At 40.8% G+C, this 26,368-nt stretch overlaps 1 protein-coding gene across 3 annotated transcripts in view; it reads left to right on the top strand.

Moving 5' to 3' along the window:
- Positions 1-22,765: 22,765 nt before the first annotated feature.
- DKK3 (dickkopf WNT signaling pathway inhibitor 3) overlaps positions 22,766-26,368 on the top strand; it is a 59,698-nt gene continuing 56,095 nt past the window's right edge. The window contains exons 1-2 of one of the 3 annotated variants that reach the window (XM_054026732.1): positions 22,766-23,060; positions 23,225-23,441. In XM_054026732.1, coding sequence (XP_053882707.1) covers positions 23,244-23,441 — 198 coding nt within the window. In that variant the 5' untranslated portion in view covers positions 22,766-23,060; positions 23,225-23,243. The remainder of the gene's footprint in view (positions 23,061-23,224; positions 23,442-26,368) is intronic. The other 2 variants (XM_054026731.1, XM_054026733.1) reach the window with 2 other exon arrangements.

The following is a 26,368-nucleotide window of genomic DNA, read 5'->3' as shown; positions in this document are numbered from 1 at the left end:
AGGAAGTATCTGTTTTAAAATGCTAAGTTTTGAACTAAATTTGACCTCAAGTAATGCTCTGTGGAAATACAACATTACTATTATTAACAATCTAGGCCTGAGATCTGCATTCTTAAGAAATACAGAACTAGTGGTAAATTGTAACAAACAATATAATTCCCATCACATTTCTAAATTACTTTCTACAGAGTGCATTTCGGAACTGTGGCCCCAATTCAGCAAAGTCCTTAAGCACTTGTGTAACTTTAAGTAGCTGAGCAGTCCCACTGAATTCCATAAAAAGAACAGGAGTACTTGTGGCACCTTAGTGACTAACAAATTTATTAGATGCGGCTACTCATATACATAAAGTTACACATGTGCTTAAGTCTCTGTGGGATCAGGGCCTAAAATATTTCCATCTAACTATTTTAACTAAGTTCCTAAAACTTAATTGAAGCATAAAATCAAGGCTTCAACTCTTCAAATGTCCTTCCACATTTCACTATTGAGGAATCAAAGGGAGATGCTAAGCTAATTTGCTATGTAAATACAGAATTGGTTGGCTTATTACATGAAATATGTGTGCAGTGCAATTTACCATTTTAAAATAAGGACAAAATGGTATCATGATAGTGTCCTGCTTCTAAGGCATACAATAGTCTGTGCTAAAGGAAAACAAAGAAAAGTGAATACCTGTATATATTTTAGTAGTAATATGTAATTTTGCATTAAAACCATGTTACAAATCTTTAACATAAACTAGTTTTTTCCTTATTTTTCCTTAAAATATACCACTCAACATACCACATTCCCAAAGATCAAAGCTCAGAACCCATAATTATACACCCATAACACACAAAACCCAACAATCAGGAGATCGTCAGGGCAGTCCATAAAAATACATTTGATAATAACAGCTAAACTGCAGAGGGGGTGAATAATTAGGCAGACACATGTCTAGACCTGTTTACAGCAATCTACCCTTGTCCATGTGCCTAAGAAGTCAACTGGTAGGTGTGTCTAAATGCTCATTAAGAGCTTGATTCAAAGTCCACTTAAGTCAGTGGAAAACATCCCATCGAGCCTAAACAGAGTCATATTGTTTAAATAATACTATAAAAATAAAAGATAACACATGCAGTATTGCCAGCCTCAAATGTTTAAAACTCATGACCCAGACCCCAAAAAATCATGACATTAAAAAACAAAACAATACATTTTGGGTTCTTTTTATTTGCCTTTTGCTTTCTGAGCGTTTAGGATGCATTCGGGTCACATTTTCAAGCTTTTCTCGGCAATCATGAGCACTAGAATCTTAGGGCTGGAGGGGCGTTAAATGAAAGATGACAGGCTCATGTAATCACGAGACTCCAGGAATTCAGGCTTGAATTGAAAACATCAGCATCAAGACACTTGCAATAAAACTACAAGAGTTGGCAACAGTGAATATGGAAAAATAAACTGATGCATAATATTTCAAAAGAAAAAGTCTTTGTAATCAGTTTTGCTTTAGATTTGGGGGGTGGGAGAGCTCTGTTGAGTTTCAGCTAAGGATACCAAACAACTTGTAACATGCAGCCTCTCATTCAATAGGGAAAAAGAAAAAGGGGTGGAGGAGAGCGAGAGAGACTGACAGACAGACACACACAAACACACAGACAAACAAGTTGAAAGAAAGATGATGAGAGCAGAAGAGGGAGGAAAATAATACTGCCTGCAGAAGAACAAAGGGAAGACCTATGACATATTTAACTAGGTGAAAAATCCCCAAAAGAAAAGTCCATGTGCGCATGGCCTTAGAAAGTCAAACAAGATTACAAGTTTCAGAGTAGCAGCCGTGTTAGTCTGTATCCGCAAAAAGAAGAACAGGAGTACTTGTGGCACTTTAGAGACTAACAAATTTATTAGAGCATAAGCTTTCGTGGACTACAGCCCACTTCTTCGGATGCATAACAAGATTACAAGTTAACCAATGGTCAACTCTTGTTGATGAAAGTAAAGACCATTAGCCAGATTCTGCTCTTAGTTATACCCATGCATCTCTATTGGCTTCAATGAGTACTGAGAGCCTAGCATAAGCATTCTTTACATTTTCTCTAAGCTGAAAAAAGTGAATTGGATATACATAAGAGCAGAAATTAGCCCCATATATCTTCCACTACTGCTGCCTGTGCCACTCCTGCAAGAAAGATTTGATATGTTGTTTCTAGAATTACAATGCTTAAAATTCCTTAGTGCAGATTTTAAAAGGCCTACACATTTCTCCCAAGAAATGATGCAGCAGTGATCAGAAACTGGTTACACAGTGCAGTTGGAGTACTGTCCAATTCTGCATGCATGTGCAAAACTTCCATTAATGGCACTGGAGTTGCACATGAGTAACTGAGGGAAGAATGTGGTCATTGTGTTTTTAAATGCTTACAGAATGATTAGACCTAATACCTTGTAAAGGATTTAATTTTCCTGAAGAGCTTCTGGAAATCATTAGTCTTCATCATCCCCAAGGGAAACTTCAGGCCATATCATGATACATATCTCAGCAGAGTAAAACTCTTATCAACAAAAACATATTTACTGTGCACAAAGTCTGAGCAAATGTGGCCCATATCTTTCTGACATGTTAAGACACTGCATGATACACATTCTTAAAATACCACACGCCTACAATAATGATTTTGCCATGATAAAGGCTGTATTTTAGTAATCTCTTTGCCTGCAGGGCTGAATAAGGAGTACTATTTGTATCAACCAAGTGCCAATGCTCTGCATCATAAAAAAATCAATGTGCATGTTACGGGTCTGCCAGAAGGTGTTGAGTGCCCTCATCATCGAAGCCAAAGTCAGGTGTTATTTTGGTAAGCACAAAATGTGTTTCTGACGAAGCAGGCGTCCCCGTGACTGGCTCCTGTTTACTGTTCATGATATACTTTATATTTACTTGTTTGACCTGAAGGGTCAGCGATGTTGCCTACAAAGTGCTGAGTCCAGCTCTGGAAAATGTCTGTCACTGTGCATTGAAGTGACTCCATTGGTCATTATTCTGCATGATCTGAATTCCAAAAAACAATGGAAATCAGAGTTAATAGTGCCACTCCCACCCCTGTCTCTACCTTCTGTCTGACACTTTCCCCACCCCATTAGCAGGTAATCACACTGTTCCATCTGACCTGCCTTATCACAGCAGGAGCACTGTATTGTGTAACATGCATTGTGTTGTAATCTTATTGTGGGAAATATGAAGTCAGTGGGAGCTGATGGCAATCACCAGGATAGGGACCAAAGGATCTTTATAAAATGACCATATCTGTGACCCAGCACAATGTGAAAGACAGAGGCAGCATTCATGTAAACAGTCAGACTGATCTGACCCCCTGTCACCAGCAGAAAACTTGGCCCCTCTATGTCAGCACTGACTTTACTGGCAGAGAGCCATAGGAAAGTAAGCACTTTAATTTGGCAGTCTCATTCCTGCTTTAACCTTTATAATCAAATATCAAAAAGAATTAAAACGAATTGTGGCTGTAAGCACTCACTGGTGCATTCAATTTTCTGTTCTCACCAGCACATTTTCTAGGTCACTACTAAGCTAATAAAACATAACTCTGGATCCCTTCCCTTCCCTTCTTCTTCTTTTTTTTTTTTTTAAATGTTAAAACAGAGGTATTTTCCAAAATAAATAGTTTCGACAACTGAACTTTGCAGAAACCAGTGTCATAAGCTGACGCCTTGGCAACCATAATAAATGTGTTTAAGATCCCACGCAGCACATCAGATGGGATAAATAAATGACATGAATGCCAGGTAGAGATACAGCCAGGACCCAAGAAGGCAGGTGTGTACGTTTTCACAGTTCCTTGATGATTTATGAAGTAACAAACACATTTATTTTATGGAAAATATATTGGGCTTGATGTGGCCCTGCTTGATCCTTGTGTAGTCATTTACACCTTGTGCAAAATGGGTGTTAAATGCGACCAAATCAAAACGATTGTGCACAAGGTGTACATAATTATACAAGGTGCAAGACAGTGGAGTATCAGGCCCATTGTGGTAATTGAAGCATGACTAGGAAAACTGCTAGAGCAAGTGTGGTGGAGAAATCACAGGAAAAAGTGTCACAAAACAGAACAGTTCTTACAATATTTGTAGTTAAGATTTAAGATACAAAAATGTACCTTTGCAGTTACTATTTGGCACCACCAACTGGACACTTTGAAGAATTAAATATCTAGAATTCAACTACTTAAACTGGAAATGTGAGCAAAGTTGTCCTTTCATGTTTTACAGTGCTGTCTGTTGGTATCCTACAGTGGTAGCGTTGACATGTCAGCTATAAACACCAGGCAGCCCTGCAAAATGTAAGATTACACAGCTACATTTCATTCATTGTGCTGAACACTATAGTCAAGTAAAATCTTGGAAATCCACATCTGTACCTTGTGTGTGCCCAACATGATCTCATGTTTCATTCTAACTCAATAGATACGTGTTTCCTCCATTTAGTTGTGAGAATAAGGGACATATCAAGCGTAAGGACTGTACAGAATGTGACTCTACAACCTTATCTGTACTCGCAAATGTAGTGCTCCTTTTTTTTTGCTACCAAAGCTCCAAGTCCTAGTGTAGAAAGAACCCAGGCCTTTCCACTACATGTCCTGAAATTCTGCTCTGATGAGCCAGAAAGCCCTGAGCATGATCTATACCAGCACTTTCACCATCGAAACACAGACACTACGTTTGCTAGTGCAGTGAAGTGAAGGGAACAGTTGTTTTCTAAGCTGGTGCCATCTGGGCTAGTGCAGAATGTTAAATGAAAAAACGTTCAGGTGTCTAACTGTTACTTATAATGATTTTTAGTTAGCCAGTCTGGTCCAGGTGACGTCAGTGGCAGAACGTGCACGTAGTTCAGTGGGATATAGATTTGGCCTATGTTCCATATTATTTATAGCACAGTATGTGTACTACGAATATAACCCCAAATCACATTTTACGTACTAGCAGCCAAATCCTGCAAAGGATTAAGCTTTGTGTAATGGAGAGTGTACTGGAATGACGTGTCTGAGATGATGCAGAAGTAATGTTTATTGGGGCAGAATAGGAACAGTATATCCAGTGCCTGACAGAGTCTTTCCATCTCTCTTCCAAGGTTCATACGTGACATATCGGGGAATAAAGAGGACCTGGCACAGGCTAGGAGTAATTGTGGCTGTGGGTAGTTCTGTCTACTCCTGATCCTGGAGGCAAAATTTGCAGTCATTTAGCCTATAACTAGATATTATTCTATACTTGAAAGAGTGAATTATTTCTCCGGCAAGCACAGGTGCATAAATTGTTCGGGATAAGACGCTCTCTTCCCTTGAGATCACGACATCATTCTGTCCCCCACCAAGTTTTGGTGCAGGATCTGGCCCTAAAGATTTATAATATAAAGGACCGTTCAAATTTCTCATAGTAAGATTACTACACAATGAATAATGCACAGTGTATAGTTCAGCTATGATGAAGCAGGTCAAATGGAACAGAGTGCCAGTAATTAGTACTGAGGATGGGAAAAGAGTTAGCAAGAGGCTGCACTATTAACTCCAATTTCCTTTGCTTTTGAAATTCAGAAATTTCATGTAGAACCCGTGACAAGTGGAATTACTTCACTGCACATTAACAGTCCCCAAAGCTGGGCGCTGAACTTTACAGCAGTGACAGTGTAGGTCATGCAAGCACACAAAAAGCACAGGCTGACAAGTAGGCAAAAAGCAGTCACGGTGACTTCTGCTCCAATAGGAACATTTATACATATCAAAAAAGCACCACAACATTTGGCACAAGAGGAAATAAGGATTAGAATAGTAAGAATGTTGCTGATCAAGACTGAGATGCACTGGCAGAGCTGTGTAGATATATATGAACAGCACCTGTCTCCGCTATGCCTGTCTCTAGCTAATGACATTAATCTTGCACTTTCATAACCACGACAATCACACACATTTTGAAAACAGCATCTTGTAAATGCAATGCAAATATTTTGAAGGAAACTTCAGTGAGAGAGACATGTGCATAATACGAGAGATATAGGTCATCTGAAGAGGAAGACAGCAAAACAAAAAACAAGTCATCCAATATATTCCTTCATCTGAGTAACAATGAGAACGTGTTTTTTAAATGATAAAAAAAGGACAGTTTAAGAGTCTGGGAGGTACCGAACAGCTCCTGTGAGGTACTGGACACCCTCAAATCCCACTGAGTTCAATTCCCATTTCATTCATTGGCAGCTGGGCGTGTCCAGCACCGCATGGGCAGTGCTCACCGCCTGACATGATTTGAATCTAAAAATATTTAATAAAGAGATCTTTGATTTGATGAAATGCACAAGAATCTGTAGACTAGTGTGATAAGTCAAACTGAGATATCAGTTATATGCAGCTGAGAAAATCTTAGATGTCATCATGTTATTCTACCACCCTTAGATCCAGTAAACTATTTTAGTTACCAAGTCTTTTCTGAGAAAGAGGAGTGATAAAAATGGCTTGAGTTGGATGAATATTTCAAGATGACTAGACTTTTTCCATGGCTGGAAATACTGTAGATTCTAGTCATGCTGTGTTCCTTCTGTAAATATCCTGGATGAAATGCTGGCTCTATTTAAATCAATGGCAAATCTCCTATTGACTTCAAATGGAATCAGGATTTTACCCCCCATCTCTGTCAACTAATTAGCCCATTCCTTTCAAAAAGTCAGGATAGCTGATGGATATGTGATGTGTATTTACCTCAAGCAAGGCTATTATTGTGTTTTCACATTGTGCTTTATATCTACTGCCTAGTAGAAAAAAATGAGTATTTTATAAATGTATAGATGTTAATCTCATTCTGAATAAAGTTATTCTTTTCACTCAATGCAGAGCCATGGGATAAGTAGGAAGAACTTTGAATATTGATAATTGGAAAGGTAGGTCAACTCTGAAGCCTTTACAGTACTTTTCATTTCACTTTCAAGATTAGTGCAGTAAATCCAAGACCAGGCCACCAGAGAAACACCTCAAAAACACTGTTGGGTGATGGTGTCCGCAATGCTCTGAAATCTGGAAGGGAACACAATGCAGCATTTGAAGGAGAAATCCCCACACTAAATAAATCTATTATAGGTATTTCTATTGTGCCTATTAATGTAGAATCTAAATTAATCCCACAACTGCCTGGAGTTACTTACATTACTTCCCTCCAGATAAACTGGCAGGCATACAACCCTTTAATTGAAAACAAGAACATCAGGTAGTACTCTGGTAAACAGGAAGTGAATGATAAAGTTCAAATGATATCAGATTCAGTAGGTCCCAGTGCCCACTAGATGGTGCTATTATCACTATACATTCCTAAACTGGGAGTGGCCTATTTTGTATCAATTATAGCGATGACTGAGAGCACAACTCTACTGAAAGCTTATTAGTGTTTCAATTTTAAACCCCAGTTTTTGAGAAAGGACTGGGAAGCTAGCTTTCCAGAGCATTGACATTCATTCAGAGCATTGACACAGTATTTGTCTCAGTCCAGAGAAATTTTTGTTTTTTGAAATTTGAATTGATTTGATCAATGTATAAGCCAGGGGAGGTAAATGCATACACACAGGAATGGGATTTTCAAGAGCCTAAGTGGTGTATAAATGCCATTAACTCTCAATGGGACTTATGCTACTCAATCCCTTAGGAGTTTTTGAAAATCCCATCCTATACAACAGTTGGGCAATTTTGAATTCTTAGCAATACAAGACTTTATTTAAAAATGAAATGTTTAAAGTCGCTTACTCTTTGATATTGATTAAGCTCATTTGGGATTAAAAAGGAAAACTTAAATCTGCCACGTTTGTCTGAAAATCAGCTATTGCAAGTCTCTCTCTCTCTCTTTCTAAAACGTATGAACATAAAGACAAGTCAGGGAGATGAGATGCATGAAAGGGTGTCAACCATAGAGGAGAAGACAACAGAATACATTACTGCTGGCCTACTATTTCCCTCCTGCAATTTACCACGAAATGAGTTCTCAGGAGTATTGCAGCAATAGATAACATTGTGTAATTCCTCCTGCCAGTTCCATACTCCACATTTTCTCCTTTCAGTTTGTTGAGTGGGTGAGCACATCTCCAATGATTCTATACAGGTAATAGTGCATGCATATGTAATATGCATAATTTACGGCAGCACCTGTGACCCTCCCCAAAACATTTGCCAGCTTGTAAGAGGAACACTTTTATAGACACCAGTAAAATAATATATTGAAATATCCTTCAAAAAGCGGGGAAAGAAAATCTTCATTGATGACTGAAAAACTCATGCAACATTTTATCTGTGTTAGGAAGTGGGGGTGCACTGACCCAGAACTCATACATGAGGACCCACAGTATATATAGTATAGACTCACTCAGTCTATCACACTGATAAAGGAGTGAGTGGATCAGGCCTGAGCAACATAGAGATTTCTATTGTCACCCTCTTGTTAGATGCTTCTCAAAGGTAAAGTCATCATTTAATGAAGCCAAACGACTCAGTGACAAGAGTCCTGTTCCTGGCATTGCCCCAGATTTGTTGTGTAAGCCTGGGCAAGTTACTCAACCTTTCTGTGCCACAGTTTCATCATTAGTAAAATGGAGAAAATAATATTTATCTCCCTCACAGAGGTGGTGTGAGAATCAGTGCATGAAAGATGCCATGTAAGTACTTGTTATTGACATTTTAGTAATTTTTAAGAACCCCATCACACACATACACATTTGATTAGCTCCTAGAAACTGTGTCCGACTTCTCAAATCTTGTTTGCCTCCATTTCACTGTGAGTGTCTTCAGAGAAAATATGAAGACAGCCCTGACCAAACACAACAGCATCCTGGCCCAACATTAGGGACTGCTTGGCTAGCTTATTTGTTAAGTGCCAACACTTAACTATGGCAACATAAACAGCTTCAAGAAGGCTGTTTCTATTCAATACTCTTGGCCCTTTCAAAAACACAGTCTCCTCTCAGCAAAACGCTCTGCATCCCAGTTTTCCCCACTCCATGCTCACAAATGGTACATGTGTACATCAGGCTAATTTGTCTACCTTTTGCTGGAATCTGATGCCTTTTCCTTTTAAAACCCTGGTTTATTTCTTGTATATAACAGGGCCCACAGCTATATGGGATTTATAGAAACATTATACTTGAAGAGGTTCTATTTTATCTTTGGCTTTTAACTCCAAAACAGAAGGATTTTTATTTCCATCCAAATACTACGTAGCACAGGTTATAAGAATCTTGTGGGTTTGTTAGACTTTAAGCACACATGACCCCATGTAAAGCTTGAGCAAATAAGATGTGTTTGAAAGATGACTTTGATCTTCTCCCAGCCTTTCATCCACGGCCGGCTCCAGGCACCAGCTTGGCAAGCAGGTGCTTGGGGCGGCCACTCCGGAGAGGGGCGGCAGGTCCAGCTATTCGGCAGCAATTCCGAGGACGGTCCCTCACTCCTGCTCGGAGCGAAGGACCTTCCGCCGAATTGCCGCTGCAGAATGCGATCGCGGGGGTTTTTTTGTTTTTTTTTTTTTGGCTGCTTGGGGCGGCCAAAACTCTGGAGCCGGCCTGCTTTCATCTGTTCTTGCAACCTCTCAGCCATCCTGTATCTCCTATGTGTCATATCAAATATGGCTGGAGAGAAAGTTGTTCAGGGTTTAGAGGAGTGGATGGCAGTGAAACGGCATTTCAGTGAGCCACAGAAAAAACATGGGTTCTGTAGAAACCTGGATCACACAGAAACTACATAGTGCATAGCAGATTTATGAGCAAGCCATTAAGTCATCACATGTACCAAAGAACTAACTCACTATATAACTGTTATCCTTTCTAATCATTTCTACTTTCACCTGAGATTCCAGATCCATATGAGCTGGAGAACATACTTTACTATCAATATTGCCAGTCTGTTCTTTCATTTGTCTTACTTATTTTCCACTATGCTAATCAGAGTGGATTTTAGCCAGCTACATGCAATTCTTGGCTGGCATTTGAGAAATAACTCAGCTGATGGTTAGTGAAGGTAGATTTTCTTTAAGCCTTAATTGCTAATATTTTAAATTATCTAAAACAACATTTGTTGATGCTGAAGTATTTAAAATGGCAAATCAAAAGTATGTATAGGGTATAATATATAATGTACAGAAGAGAAAAACTTAGGGCCCTATTCCTATCCTATTCATGAATAAGCACTACTTGAGTGAGGATTTTCAATTTGTCCCTGGTTTGCAGTTTTCCATCAACAAACTATTCCTAAGTAGTCCAGTATGTTTAATTCATTCCTAACATTCTGCTGCCAGGAAGACAGCCCAACAGAACTACCAAAAACAAGTTATCCTGGCTAAGTCATTTTACTAACTACAGCAAATTTTAATTGCTAGATAGGAAAGGTGTTTCTTATAAAAAACATATTTATAAATAAAACTTCAGTACAGCTCTTTAGTAGATCTGTGAACAGATACTCTCAGTGTCAATCTAGCTCCCATTTAAATCAATGGCAACACTTCCATTGACTTCACTAGGAGCATGAGTGGTCGCTATGGCTAATATTTTCAAAAGTGTGCTTTGATTTTGGGAAACATCTTGTGTGTCAAAGTTGGTCATCCAAAACTTGAGGCAAGCAAAAATTAGAGTTGGGGTTTTTTTAAACGTTGCCCTTGGTACTTGTATGGTGATATATGTCCTTTAAAGAATGCGTAGATGCACTTCAGATTGTGGGGACTTTTGCAAGATTTTAGATATTTTTTTTAATGTGTAGGGTAAAAAAACCCTCTAAAATAAGAACAGTCACTAGAAAATGTTTTCCTAGCTGCAAAGTAGAGAATATTAGATATAAACTACAGTGTGTGCTGTATACTTTCAAACTTAACATGAAAATCAAGTCCCATCTAGCTGGGATCCTGCCAGAAGCCTACTCTTGTTTAGCAATATAGGAAAAGTAGGATGGTTGGGACCCCCTACATCTATTTGCAGCACTTATATTGAGAGCCTCTGTCATACGAGATATCCCAGAGGCTTTAAGCCAATCCCTCACAGACATGGCATAAGGTCTATATTAGGGACCTGGCCAGACAGCTACAAACTCCAGCTATCCCCAGGTGTGGAAAAGCCCATTTGAGGCACTTGCAGTGCTGCACAAGTTAAAGCAGCCCTTAGGTGTAATTCCCCTTTTATCTCTCATTCCCTATACACCTGCACTGAGTGAGAGCTGCTCCTTGCAACTGAGGATCTAAACAAAACTAGTTTATTACAGTGTAAAAGAACAATATCAAGTACAATAAACTTTTACTGAATCTTTAAACTCCCCCTGCCATTTACAATGTCATATTAGTGACTGAAAGTATTTTTCTCTAACAACTTTGTCATTTGTATTTGGCAAACACGGGTTATTTTTATCTGTTTAAAACTGTTAACAGATCTAGTTCAACAACAACTTACGTAATTCCTTATCATACCAACACATCTTTACTTGTGTCTTGGCATCATTCAGGACAGGGCATGTTTTAGTCACACTAGAGCAGAGTCTGGTTTTAATGTCATTCAGAAGCAGCATATTCTGTTATTATTATGATTTTTTTGAAGATGTGGTGGTATTCTTTCTTTTCACTACATATTTAGGACATGATTTTCCTCATTGGCATTGGGACAAATCAGCAGTTACTCCGTTGAAGTCAATGGAATTACACTGATATGAAACCAATGTCAATAAGAGGAAAATCAGGCAAGCTGACTCCGGAAATCAAAACATTTCAGTTTCCATTTTTTTGCTGAAACGTCAAAATTTTCCAGCGGGGAGAAAAATAATTCCAACAAACTCTACACCCCGCAGATAGTTATGATTTCAGTGCCCAAGACTTTGCTTCTAGAAAAATCCTATTTAAAGATTAAACAAATTCAGAATAAATTGTTAAATAAATTTTGCATTCATTCACTTGGGGCAACTTGAATTCAGAGGGCTCATTCATACACACATCCAATTGCCCAAATAGAGGAGTTAACAGGTGAGTTGGCCAACCTGCTTTAGACCTTGTGTTCTTTTTTTAAAAAGCGAATGTACTGAAAGGGGCTGGACAGAACAACAGAGACTGAAGTTTTCTATACATAAAACAGATACAGCAGGAGCAGCAGCAGTGTAAGCCTCCCTACACTGCCCCCTGGCTCATATGACTCAGTCCTGACGTGGAGTGATCACCGCTAACGGTGAGAGGGTGGCTTAATGCCCATGCCTATTCCATCCCTCATTTCTCCTAAAACTTTCCACAAAGGTCCACTAGAAACTGAATGGGGACCACTGGCTGGTTTTATACAGGCTATGACACAGCTTTCAGCATTATCTGAGCTGGATTACACCCAATATGTGACGCATTATTAAGGGCTCTGTAACTCACCACCAACTACCTCAGTCAACCAGTCTTAACAGTTGAAAATGCTATTATTTGGAACTGGTGTTGATGGGACCATTTTGTGAGTATGGAATATTGATTTTAAAAAATAGCTTTTCTGCAGTAACAACCACACCACCTTTTGCATTCATCAATCAACATATGCACCTCTTAGATGTGCTGGGATATTGAGATGTGTTGAAGCTAGAAGTGTTAAGTGTTACACAGTGTTTGTGTGAGTGTATATAGACAGTCTCTTGTGCATCAACTAATAACACAAACTACCATCCCTGGCCACAGGTTTATAAACCACGAATAGCAATAAATGCTGCCTTACAATTTTTAGAACCACAGTGCTACAGCTCACTTTTAAAGTGGGGGCAGGGGCTTTGAACAGCATATATAACATGACTGGCTATGTTTTGGGGAAGGTACAGACCTTTGCTGAGGCACAATGGTTATACTTGTGGTTGTTCAAAAGCTGATGCTCCCAAATTTCTTCACATTGGAAAAGAGTTTTTACCTGGCTTCAGAGTTTGTCTGAGTCAAAGCAAATGCGATATGCCAGGTTTCCAAGGTGTGGCAGGCAGATACAGTGCAGAGGTTTCATGTGTTTTCCTGCAGTTAGGCACACAGACCTTGCAATAAATAATAAGTGACTCCCTACTCTGTCCATTCTGTTCATGTCTAGCAGACAGAACACAGGACACGAAGTAAAAATAGTCTTTATTACTATGTCAAGTGTTGGCCATTTAATGTACAAAAGAACTTAACGCAGACACTCCCCTATGAGCTGTGAAAGAATGAGATCCAGGCATATCCATATTTCAGTTATGTAGCAGAGAGATCTTGCTAAATATTGCGCAATCATAGGGAAAATCTTTGTATTCTACCTAACTATATTTGTGTGAGTTAATTATATGATACTACATCAATAATATGCTTGAACAGACAAGTGCCAGATCATCATTTCACAAATCTAACTCCTAGATAATTCTCTGATCATCTTTGAGAGTGGCTAGTACCAAATAGCGTTACAGCCTAAATTCTAGGAATGCAAGGAGTAAGCTATGGATAGTCTTTCTCCTTTTATTTTTTAACCTATGTCCTCTAATCTGTCAAATGAGTAAAAAGTCCTTTTCTCAAAGAAATCTGTGTCAACAAGATTGACTCTAACTTTAAAATATTGGTAACTAATCGATTATTCCTATAATTGCAAATAGGGTTCTCCCAAAATAAGACACACATTGAGTGTTGAGCATCCTCAACTTCCATTGACTTCAGTAAGAACGGAGGTGGCTCAGCACCATAAAGGATTGAGCTCGAAATACTGGGAAACTCTTAATGTACTTGCAGGAAATTCTCTCCTGTAGATTTTCCTAAGCTTCACAATAAGCTTAAAAGTTTAGTAAATCCTCTGTCGGATTAGGTATTTCCCTAGTCATGTGGAAGCTATATAGCTATTACTACATTTCTGTAGCAATGAGGGAGTCAATTATATCTGACACAGTTACTGTCAATATGCCAAATTCAAGCTTTTAGTATTAATATATAAATATATATAATCAGGCCTTTTAAACCCTAAGTACTTGATCAATCACCTGTTGTTATTCCATATTCCTGCCTGCAGTTGACTGGAACTGCTTGTACTTTGATTCAATAGCAATTGGTCTGGATAGGGACTTTCACAGTCAAAGCTCATTGAATATGGAATGCCCTCCTGGAGGAGGCTTGCCAGGAGTAGGGTGACCAGACAGCAAATGTGAAAAATCGGGACGGGGATGGGGAGTAATAGGAGCCTATATAAGAAAAAGACCCAAAAATTGGGACTGTCCCTATAAAATCGGGACATCTGGCCACCCTAGCCAGGAGGCTTTGTTGATTGCCTTTATGGAACCCTGCAAGTCCCATTTTTCTTGGCTGTCTCATTCTTGGGTGTGTCCCCCCCCCGTGCATGTTTTTTGTTTCTTCAGTCTGCTCTCCCTTTCACATGTGGCATCCCTTCAGATGCTGTAGCGCTTGCCTGCTGGCTTCCATGTTTGCCCTTGTGCTAGAATTGTTTGATGTTGGCTGGCTGCATACTTGGGTAGATTGGCTATTCTTTAAGATAAGATTTATATTGTGTTTTTTCTATATTGGGTAGATATCTTGCTATTCTTATATTATCAGTTAACCGATTGATTAAACAAACAAACAAACAAACAAGGTATGCTGGTGGGAAATGGAAGAGAAATTTAATTGTTAGTAACAATTCAATGTTAAAATGAACTGGCAAAACAATGACGCTGTTTTCTAAGCAAATTCAGCATGGTATCTTCTAAAATAGTGACAACCAGGATGGGGTATCCTGTCATCTAAAGAAAAAAACAAGGAGTGAGGGCAAGCAAATCAAATACTCATAGCCCCCACTCTCCTGAATGAATGCACACACACTTCTCCCTTTCTTTGAAATAATCAAGTGCAGTCACCCAACCAGCAATGTTTTCTACTCACTAGACCAATGGTTCTCAAGCTTGATTGCGCCCCCCTGCTCCCCTTCTTTGTGTCTGTAGTAGTTTATACCGCCCCCGCTCCCGCCACATGGCCGTCTGAAGGCAGAGTGGAGAGCAATGGCTGCTGGCTGGGCGCCCAGCTCCAAAGGCGGAGCAGCTTCTCACCCCTCACCCTGCACCCAGAATACATTCCATGCCTCCCAGGGGGGCGCGTCTCCCAGTTTGAGAACCTCTGCATTAGATGGTGTCTAACTTTGATGAGGGCGTCTCAGGTACACAGAAGACATTTTAAACAATTTGTAACAATGTTCAGGAATGAGTTATATTTTAGTACAGAAAATTGTTGTGGTGTGGCTCCTTTACGTCAGTATGTGTCTCTTTGCCTTATTCACATTTCAGCACTGCTGAGCTTTACTCAAGCCTACATTCGGAAATAGGTCATGTTTTAAAATATATTAGCTAACATGTTCCAACTAACATGATTTTGGACAGGATTTTGCACCCTGTGTAGCAAATCTCATTTCAAAATGTGGTAGCTGTTTATGGTTAACTTAATCCTGAACTTCCGCCCACAGCATGTTTTACAACACAACTGATTTTCTTAGTTTAGACATGGCATCAGCTTTCTTACTGTCCTAAAAATGCAACAGGGACACTCCTGGAAGGGTTAACTTACAAGTTTCCTAAGTTCACATAAAAAACATAATTTTTATGTCTTTTAGCACAATGAGGTTTTTGATACTTTCACTTATCCCATCCCATCCCATCCCATCTCCTAGAACTGGAAGGGACCTTGAAAGGTCATCAAGTCCAGCCCCCTGCCTTCACTAGCAGGACCAAGTACTGATTTTGCCCCAGATTCCCAAGTGGCCCCCTCAAGGATTGAACTCACAACCCTGGGTTTAGCAGGCCAATGCTCAAAACCACTGAGCTATCCCTCCCCCCCTGAGACAGATAAATAGCTGGGTACCTGAATGGAAAAGGTGATCCTCCTATAATATCTTCACTTCAGGACCTCATCAATTCTGTTAGGAACTGAACCAATTTCCACTGAAGTTAATGGAAGTCTTTCCATTGACTTCAATGTGAGTTAGATTGGGGTAACATTTTCAAAAGCACCCAAGCCTAATGCCTTGTCTACTTGGGAAAGTTTACCAGTTATACAGATATAGTAATACTGGTAAAACAATAACAACACATGGACATTTTTATTCCAGTATGAGTGGCTTTTTTTATTTAGTTTAAACTCCTTCTCAAGAGATATAAACTAAATCAAAAGAGATATTCTTATACTGGAAGAGTGCCTAAGTCACTTTTGAAAATTTTACCCAAGATTCTTTTTCATTATTATTTATTTTATTTAGATTTACAGATTCACTGAAATGGCACACTTATACCTGGCTGTTTTTTTTTTTAAAACAATTAATCAAATATACAAACATAAATTAATTCTATATACTTCTACAATCCCCCTGCAACATATCAGCAACAGCCAACAATAACTCAGCAGCAAAAACATATTTAATATGTCCTACCAAAGTCTTCCCTTAGTCCTCAAATCTATGAAAATTAAGCTTTCAAATTATGAAACTATTATGAAAGAGATGTGAATTGGCTACCTGGCACCCGTACATCACCAAATAACACTACTACCAAGATGACTGACCACAATCTATTAACTCAGAATCAGAATGAACCATAGAAGTTAGAGATAGAAAAGATCATTAAATCATTTAACTCATCTCCCTTCCAATACAAAATTGTTTCCTATGCTATATTTTCTTGATATGGATGGAATATATTTAATACATTAACTCATTCCAGTCATCATTCCTAACCCTCTTTATTACTCTCAATGTGAAGTGTAAGAAACTCCGTTTAAAAAAACAACAATAAATGATCTCACTAATAAATTAATATATAGACTGTATATATATATATATAGTGTTGTATAGTGTTTTCAGCATGTAGGCTTCCATGCCACTGAACAAAACTATAAAATGCTCCCGCGGAGAGAATAAGGCAAGAGGAAAAAATGTATAACTGGAATTGATATTGGAAATTAGGTTGATAATTGTTAAAAAGGGCAGTGTCAAGATTTACATGTTTTCCTCAAATGTATTGTTTCTTCAGAAATCATTTCAAGCTTAGGTCCCACTCCTTCAACTTTCTCTGTGTGAACTGATCTCTCTCTATGCCATTATGGGACTGCATTGACTTGAACGGAGTTCAGTGGAGTCAGAGAACCACCACATGGAGGAGCTTGTAGGAACAGGACCAGAGATGTTGATCCTGCAAAAGCAGCCACAGACTTACTCTCGTGCAGAGGGATTAATTTCATATAATTTAATTTATTTATTTAACAACTGATGGAATTAATAATTAGGGCTGTCAAGCAATTAAAAAAATTAATCGCAATTAATCACGCGATTAATCGCATTGTTAAACAATAATAGAATACTATTTATTTAAATATTTTGGGGCGTTTTCTACATTTTCAAATATATTGATTTCAATTACAACACAGAATACAAAGTGTACAGTGCTCACTTTATTTTTGATTACAAATATTTGCACTGTAAAAAACAAAAGAAATAGTATTTTTCAATTCACCTAATACAAGTACTGCAGTCCAATCTCTTTATCATGAAAGTTGAACTTACAAATGTAGAATTATGTACAAAAAACCCTGCATTCAAAAATAAAACAATGTAAAACTTTAGAGCCTACAGGTCCAATCAGTCCTACTTCTTGTTCAGCCAATTGCTTAGACAAACAAGTTTGTTTACATTTGGAGAAGATAATGCTGCCTGCTTCTTGTTTACAATGTTACCTGAAAGTGAGAACAGGCATTTGCATGGCACTGTTGTAGCTAGTGTTGCAAGATATTTACATGCTAGATGCACTAAAGATTCATATGTCCCTTCATGCTTCAACCACCATTCCAGGGGACATGCGTCCATGCTGATGATGGGTTCTGCTTCATAACCATCCAAAGCAGTGTAGACCGACGCATGTTCATTTTCATCATCATGAGTCAGATGCCACCAACAGAAGGTTGATTTTCTTTTTTGGTGGTTTGGGTTCTGTAATTTCTGCATCAGATTGTTGCTCTTTTAAGACTTCTGAAAGCATGTTCCACACCTCATCCCTCATCCCTCTCAGATTCTTAAATCTTGGGTTGACTGCTGTAGCTAACTTTAGAAATTGGTATCTTCTTTGCATTTTGTCAAATTTGCAGTGAAAGTGTTCTTAAAACAAACAACATGTGCTGGGTCATCATCCGAGACTGCTATAACATGAAATATATGGCAGAATATGGGTGTATAACGGAGCAGGAGACATACAATTCTCCCCCAAGGAGTTCAGTCACAAATTTAATTAATGCATTATTTTTTTAACAAGTGTCATCAGCATGGAAGCATGTCCTCTGGAAGGATGGCTGAAACATGAAGAGGCATATGAATCTTTAGCGCACCTGGTACATAAATATCTTGTGACGCCAGCTAGAACAGTGCTATTTGAATGCCTGTTCTTACTTCCAGGTGACATTGTAATTAAGAAGTGGGCAGCATTATCTCCTGTAAATGTAAACAAACTTATTTCTCTTAGTGATTGGCTGAACAAGAAGTAGGACTGAGTGGACTTGCAGGCTCTAAAGTTTTACATTGTTTTGTTTTTGAGTGCAGTTATGTAACAAAAAAAACCCTACATTTTTAATTTTCACTTTCATGATAAAGAGATTGCACTACAGTACGTGTATGAGGTGAATTGAAAAATATTATTTCTTTTATCATTTTTACAGTGCAATTATGTGTAATAAAAATAATATAAAGTGAGCCCTGTACACTTTGTATTCTGTGTTGTAATTGAGATAGATATATTTTGAAAATGTAGAAAAACATCCAAAATATTTAATAAATTTCAGTTGGTATTCTATTGTTTAACAGTGCGATTAATCACGATTAATTCTTTTAATCGCGATTAATTTTTTTGAGTTAATCACATGAGTTAACTATGATTAATCAACAGCCCTATTAATAATAAAATAACAGTAATGTTCAATAGAATTGTTTCAAATGATAAATAGCTGGAATTATAAAATCATCACTTACCAAGCTATCAATTAAATACCTGCTACAAAAAGACACTAGCTCAAGAAAAATTAATCTGCTAGAGATTTTATCAGAGATTTGATAATTTGTATATGTTCTGTTTGTTACTAACAACACCCTGAAAATGTGAATCTCCTTTTACAAAATAACTTTCATAGCAAAATTGCTTTTCTCCATTTACACGAACTGTTAATCTGTAGTATGTGAAAATGAGGCAGCTGATAGTGACATTCTAATTCCTGTGCCTGATCATAGTTGCATCAGTTGCACTGCTTTGGAAGTCTAGCATATATGCATCATTTTTCTCCCAATCTCTTGAATCAGGTCACTTTTCAGAGCTATAAATGTTAACTTGTAAGTGTCTCTGTTCCTGCCTAATGCACCAGCCAGCTATTTCTCTGTCATCCCCTAACCTAAACACCTCTACTTGCTCCCTAACCTACTTTATAATTACAGATGGACCAAACCCCCTTGAACAGAAGTTCAGATCTGAATTTCATGGATAGGACTTACCTCTGTTTATTTCTAGGGGTCCTGCTCCCAGCCCATCTTATGTACAGTACAGTACACCAATATGTCCTCTTACTTTCCAGAAAATGTTTACTTCTCCTTTTTCTGATTTAATCCTTGCCTTCCCTACCCTAACAGTATCTCCTACTTCCCCAGAACATCTAGAATGTCCCCTCTGCCCCCGCTACTGACCCAAATATCATGGCTTGTCTACATGTTGGGACAATGCACTCTATGGGCATGTGATTTCTAAAGCACACTAAAGTGTTGCTCATTAATTGGTCAGTGTAGTCCCTGCCGGTGCATTTTAACAATACTATATTAAAGTGAACTAGGGCAGGGGTTCTCAACCTTTTTCCTTCTGAGTCCCCCCACCCAACATGCTATAAAAACTCCACAGCCAATCTGTGCCACAATAATTGGTTTTCTGCATATAAAAGTCAGGATTGGCATTAGGGGGTAGCAAGCCAGGCAATTGCCTGGGTCCCCATGCCACACAGGGGTCCCCACAAAATTACATTGCTCAGGTTTCAGCTTCAGCTCCAGGTGGTGGGGCTCAGGACCCTGGGCTTCAGCCCCATGCAGTGGGGCTTTAGCTTTCTACCCTGGGCCCCAGCAAGTCTAAAGCTGGCCCTGCTTGGCGGCCCTCTTGAAATCTGCTCGTGGCCCCCCAGGAGTCCCCGGACCCTTGGTTGAGAACCACTGGACTAGGGAACTTTTAGTATACACCACCAAGGTCTATGGACCAATTAATGCACAACTCATTAGTGTGCTTTAAAAATCACAGAGCACATTACCCCACTATGTAGACAAGCCCTTAGTCTCAATGCCCTGATTTACCTACTATTGCTCATCTCCTGTTAGCTGTAAAATCCCTCTTGGTACCTGTTCTCTACTTGCTTTACCTGTAAAGGGTTAAAAAGTCCCACATGTTAAAAAAAAAAAAGTGGGCACCTGACCAAAAGAGCCAATGGGAAGGCTAGAACTTTTAAAAATTAGGAAAGGTGTGTGTGTGTGTGATCGATCCCCAAGTGTTCCTTCCTGGTCCCTAAGTTTTTTTGGCATTTGGGTGGTGGCAGCAATTACCAAGCCAATGTCAGAGAAAAGCTGTAATCTTGGGAGTTTAATACAAGCCTGGGGTGGCAAGTATTAATTTTTAGAATCCTTGCGGGCCCCCACCTTCTGTACTCAAAGTGACAGTGGGGATTCAGCCTTGACAGCCTTGCAAATAAAATATTTTAAGGGAACTCACCAGTCCATTTTTCCTTTAGAACAGATCATCTGCAAACTCTCTGATGAATTTCTAGGGTGGGGAGCAGAAAGGAAAAGATGCTGTATCTCATGGGAAAGATGAAAGTAGTAATTAATAATACATGACACTATGTCTTGGGAGGAAAGAAAAGAAAAAGAGGCTGAAGAGAAGGAAGAGGTAGAAACTCCTTCTTACAGAAAGCAGTCTCTCTTGTCAGCCACAAACAAGAAATATTGATGACCAAAAGGCCAGTTAATTCTTGGAATTGGCAGAAATTATAGGGAAGCATGACTCACCTGACCCAGGACAGGAAATTAGAAAGAGAAATGTATAAATGAGACAAACTGCAGCTACCACAATCCCCGGGGTATTAAAAATGTTACCAAATTGTATCATTTTTTCTAATATTTACCAGAGAACCCTTATCCTTGTCAACATTGGGTTTGAAATTTATACTGATCGTTTCCTGCTATCTTTTCTTCCTTCATCAGTTCCCATTTGGAAGTGTACAGAGAGTTCTAATTCCCTATCATTTCAGCCAGCATATACAGTCAACTCTGAGCGTGTCCCATGCCAGCAATAGGAAAGCCTTTAAATGTCTGGATGGGGAGCAAAATCTGCCTGGACTTTGGTGCTGTTTGGCACAGGTCAGCCAGCCCTAAACCTTTCTGCTTATGCTTTCTATTTCTTTGCATTTTCTATCATTGATGCAAACATATATTCTAGGAACCTTAGGACTCAGGGTTAGCCTCTGCTTAGCATATAACACTTTAGGCCAGAGGTGACTAAAGTGCAGCCATGAGTCAAATGAAGCCCATGGTGTTCTGTAATGTGCCCCACTGCTGCACTCATCTTTGACTATGGAAGTGTGGGTAAGGGTTAAAATAAGGGAGAGTGCAAAGGGGGCACAGCAAATAAGTCCTTGCTAAAGACAGCAGAAGAGCTCCCCTCACAGTCCTTCTAAGGGAATGCCTCTCCTCAAATCCTTTCCTCTCCATTGCCTCCATAAAGCAACCCCTTGCACCTGGTGATGTGAGGCACTGACATCACCAGGCAAGAGGACAAACAAAAAAGTAGCTGCCACATGATACCTTCCCATCCCCCACTTACTCCTTTTCCCAGTACAATTGAGAGAAAATGGTGCATTTGCTCAGAGCTCTTCCTGACGCTCCTTTTCCAGGGGAGTCCATTTCCCATTATCACGAGAGAGTGAAGAAGACAGCTCAGCAGGAGCTCACATGCACCTTGATCTTGCCAGCACTCCATACACCAATGCAAAAATCTCACCCCTCGGTGGAGACACTTAGCAATATTTTGTTATTCTCCTTCCTTCACTAACTTATCTGAACCACTGGGTGAGACTGATACAAACGAAGGCGCTTTGGATCATGTTAAAAAGAAAAGTTCACTTCTACAGCACTCATAAAAGTTCATGAAAAGTAAGGATGATAATCCTTTAAATGATTCTTTCCTCTGGGTCTCCCAGCACATCCTGTCTTTTAGGGCTCAAACTTGCGAAGGCTTATACATGTGCTTAACTTTTGGCACTGAAGTCGGGGTGTGTAAAGTTAAACAGGAGTTAACAGTCTGGGGCTGGGCTGGGCTTGATTTTTCGCTCTTGTACAGCTCCACACACATTGCCAATGGTAAGTGCATTGCAGGGTGGGAGCTGTGATGGCTTGCTACGCTTAACCTTTAAAGACAGGGTGTGGTCAATGGATATCATAGGCCCTAATATAATATGCTCCATTTCGATGCAAAGGGCCACTGCTTGGACTGGGATGGAGTTTGCACATTTAAGCGCTCCTCGGCTGTCTGCAGCCAGCCTCTCTTCTCAGGAGGGGTCTGTAGTGCGGCTGTCCCTCCCTCACACTAAACGCGGCCCTGCAGGAGCTTCAGGCAAGCTGCCAATGAGGGACTGGGCTGGGCAAAGCCTGGGCAGCCTCAGCCGTGTCCCCTCGCCCCCCAATTCACATTGAGCGAGCTGGGGAGCTTGCCAGGCCCTGTAAAGGAGGCTGGCACCGAGCCCCCGCCCCCCACACTCTGCTCCGAGACCAAGCAGGCACCTGGTCCCTCCCACACCGCACTCAGCCCCCGCTTTCTCTGGCTTCCTGCAGCCAATAGCAACAGAGGCGGCCGCAGAGGAGGCTGCTGCGAGCCCCAGGGGCGCGGCGCAGAGCGGAGCAGAGCAGCGCCGCTGGCCCGAGGCTTCACAGCTCCGCGCGCATCTCCCCGGCTCGCCAGGGCAGCGGCGGCAGACACAGGTCAGGGAGCGCTTCTGTGCTGGGAGAGAGCGTGAGTCTCCGGGGCACTGGCAATGGAGAGCGCTGGGGGCAGGCACGGGAGCCGGGGGAGGGCAGCGATGGGGACCCAGCCCCAGCGGCAGGGCGAGGCGTCGCAGCGAGCAGGCTGCCGGGCTCTCCTCGGGCCCGCTCAGCGTTTGTCTTTCTTCCTTGCAGGCGGCCGCTGCGGCTGAGGATGCTCCTGGTCCTGGTCCTGCCCTTGCTGCTGGGGGGCGCTTGCGCAGCTCCGGCGGCGGATGGAGGGGCCGAGCTGCCGCCCGGGGAGCCGGAGCCGAGCTTCCCTCGGGAGGAGGCCAGTCTGAACGAAATGTTCCGCGAGGTGGAGGAGCTGATGGAGGACACGCAGCACAAGCTGCGGAACGCAGTCAAGGAGGTGAGACACCCCCGCCCCCCCAGATCCCATCCCGCCTGGATAGAGTCTTAGTGCCTGGGGCTTTCCCCCCGTTTGCTGGGATAGTTCCTCGGCCGAAGGTTGTGTGTGTGGGGGGCTGTTTGGGTGTGCGCCTTTAGGGTTGAGGAGGCGAGTGGGGTGTGTGGCTATGCAGTGTGTGTATAGGGTGTGTGTGTTGGTGTAGCCCTTTTGTGCTGTTTGAAATATTTTCCCACCCCTTGCTGCCTTCTCCTCTCCAGTATTTGAAGAGGGAGTTTCCCATGTAGCAGCAGATCATTAACTTTGTGGACACATTTATTTCTTCATCCTGGGGTCAGAGCAATCTGAGAGTCCTCCTAATGCCCATCAAAGGTAAAAGCAGCAGAATCAGAAACTAATATATCTAAAAGACTGAAGGTTGTTTTCTTGCTTTAGCTTTCCTGTTCTCAAAACCCTCTTCTGCTGGAAAGCCTTTCAGTAGTGCATGTGGTGCAATATGGGTTTGCGTTAGGCCCTTAGCTTTATCTTGCTCTGTTTTTGATTCCCCTCAAAGGTTTTTGATTCCCCTCAAAGATGTTACTTGTCAATCTCCCTGAATCCCATTTAAGGCTAGAGATTCAGCACATGCTTTCCTAGGAAATGCTCATTCACTTGCTGCATCGGGCCCTTAAAGTTGAGCGTGTGGGGCTTGATTCTGCACTTCTGCGGACAGAAGTGTCATTCAAGTGTCAGTGAAAGTTTTGCCTGTAGCTCCCAGCTGTAACAAAATAAGGCATTTTAAATAACTCTTGGGGCTCTGTTGTGCCTTTAGTTATTGTACTGAGTAGCCACTGGAAGCATCAGCTATTTCACTTGTGTTTCAGAGCTCCCCCAACCCCTCCCTTTGCTCCCAGGGGCTAATCCAGAGATGGCCAACCTGTGGCTCCGAAGCCACATGTGTCTCTTCAGAAGTTAATATGCGGCTCCTTGTATAGGCACCGACTCTGGGGCTGGAGCTACAGGCGTCAACTTTCCAATGTGCCAGGGGGTGCTCACTGCTTAACCCCTGGCTCTGCCATAGGTCCTGCCCCCACTCCACCCCTTTCAGACCCCTCCTCTAAGCCTGCAGTGCCCTCGCTCCTCCCCCCAGAGCCTCCTGCATGCCACGAAACAGCTGATCTGGAGGTGCAGGAAGGGAGGGGGAGGTGCTGATCGGCAGGGCTGCCGATGGGTGGGAGGTGCTGGGAGCAGTGGGGGGGGCGGGGTGAAGGGGAGCTGATGGGAGGCTGCTGACTTATTATTGTGGCTCTTTGGCAATATCCATTGGTAAAGTCTGGCTCCTGCTCAGGTTGACCATCCCGGGGCTAGTAAGTTGTTGCTGACCTATACCAATAGAGAATTGACTGTGCAGAAAACAAGGTATTTTTCTTTTAAACTTCCCTCTCCTAGGTATTTTTTTTTATTTATTACAAATGCTTATTTCCTATTATTAAGTCAATTGCAGTTGAAGCCACTCAGCAACTTTTGGGAGCAGGGCCTAAATTCGGATCCAAAATTCATTTTGTTAAAGAAGTTTTGAAACCTTAAACTGTCCAGTTAACTCCCTCTTTCCTTTCTCCCCTGAGCCTTTCTTAGGGCCAAATTCTAACCTTGGCTAGCTGTAGGCAGCTTCGGATGAAGTTACTGAGAGCAGTGGACAAAATGTGAAGGCAGAATTTACCATTTTAAAATAGAAAAAACTATATATTTTTTAAATGAACTGTATTAACTGTTGAGCTGAGACCCTTCAGTCAGCCCATAGTGAATTTTACTGCCTAACTTCAAATCCCTAAATGTTTAATGCAAGATTGTCAGCATTTTCCTTATAGAATGTTGACATGGTACTGATGGAGCACTGTAACGAAAGTACAGAAATGGAATGCAGTGTATTTTTTGTTTAGATGGTTGCATCATAAGTCTGTGTGGAAATTATTTCTTAATATTTCAGATGTTTCAGCTGCATCAAGCTGTCAGTTTCCCTGAATGGCAGAGAAAATAGTCTGTCTTAGTTGCACTTTCAGTCACACAGAATGAACTAAAAGTTCAAGTAACTTGTGCTCAGGTGTTACTGTTTCCTCATAGTTTACTCAATTTTTTCCACTGGCATGCAGCTTCTCTCCCATGTCCTGCAGATTCCCACAGGCTGTTGGCCAGAGGCACAGCGTCAGCTATGGGGAGGTCCTATGACCCCAGTCTGCCTCTGTCTGTAGCTCAGCTTTGGCTTCCTATCAGCACGCTTTTGTCACAAGGCTTCCCCTGCAGGCATTTGGCCCTGAAAGCTCTCTCAGAAGCTTAAATATGCGGCCTAAAAATGTAGTAACTTTGGAGCAGATTCCTCTGAGATGTTGTCTTTTTGCAGATGGAAATAAGGGAGTGTGCCTATTCTATCCTTGATGTACAAGTAAACTCACACTTCTGTACTGCAGTAGAACAGAATGAGCCCTAAGATGGAACACAGACTTGGTTTACTCATTTATTACATTATACCCTTGCTGTCTGCATCCAGCTCCATTAAATCCACATAAAAATCTCTCTTTATAATGTGCAAATTCTTATTCCATGGAAAACAGCCTTGTCCTGTGCTTCAGGCACAACTATCCTTAAGAATGTGTCAGAATTTCCATTAGTAGTAGTTGTTTTCAGTGGTTAACAGCAGCACTATAAAATTTTGTTCTAGACTGAAACTTGTTCTCAATCTGGGAACAGTTTTTTAAAAACTCAACTCTGTGTTGTAACAGGAGGAGAAAATTTCAAATGGTTTGATATTCTATAACTAGATGAACTTCGTTAGGTCATTACATCATTTTATGAATGAAGGCCCACATCTTAAATCTTTAGGCACCGAATTCAAGAATTAGCCACATAAACAGACATGTCAGATTTCCAAAGGAGTTTAGCATGCACAGTTCTTG

This window comes from Malaclemys terrapin, chromosome 4 (genome assembly GCF_027887155.1).
Source record: "Malaclemys terrapin pileata isolate rMalTer1 chromosome 4, rMalTer1.hap1, whole genome shotgun sequence".
NCBI classification, from domain to species: Eukaryota; Metazoa; Chordata; order Testudines; family Emydidae; genus Malaclemys; species Malaclemys terrapin.
The sequence above is the reverse complement of the archived record's forward strand: the minus strand, read 5'-3'. Positions and strand labels throughout refer to the sequence as shown.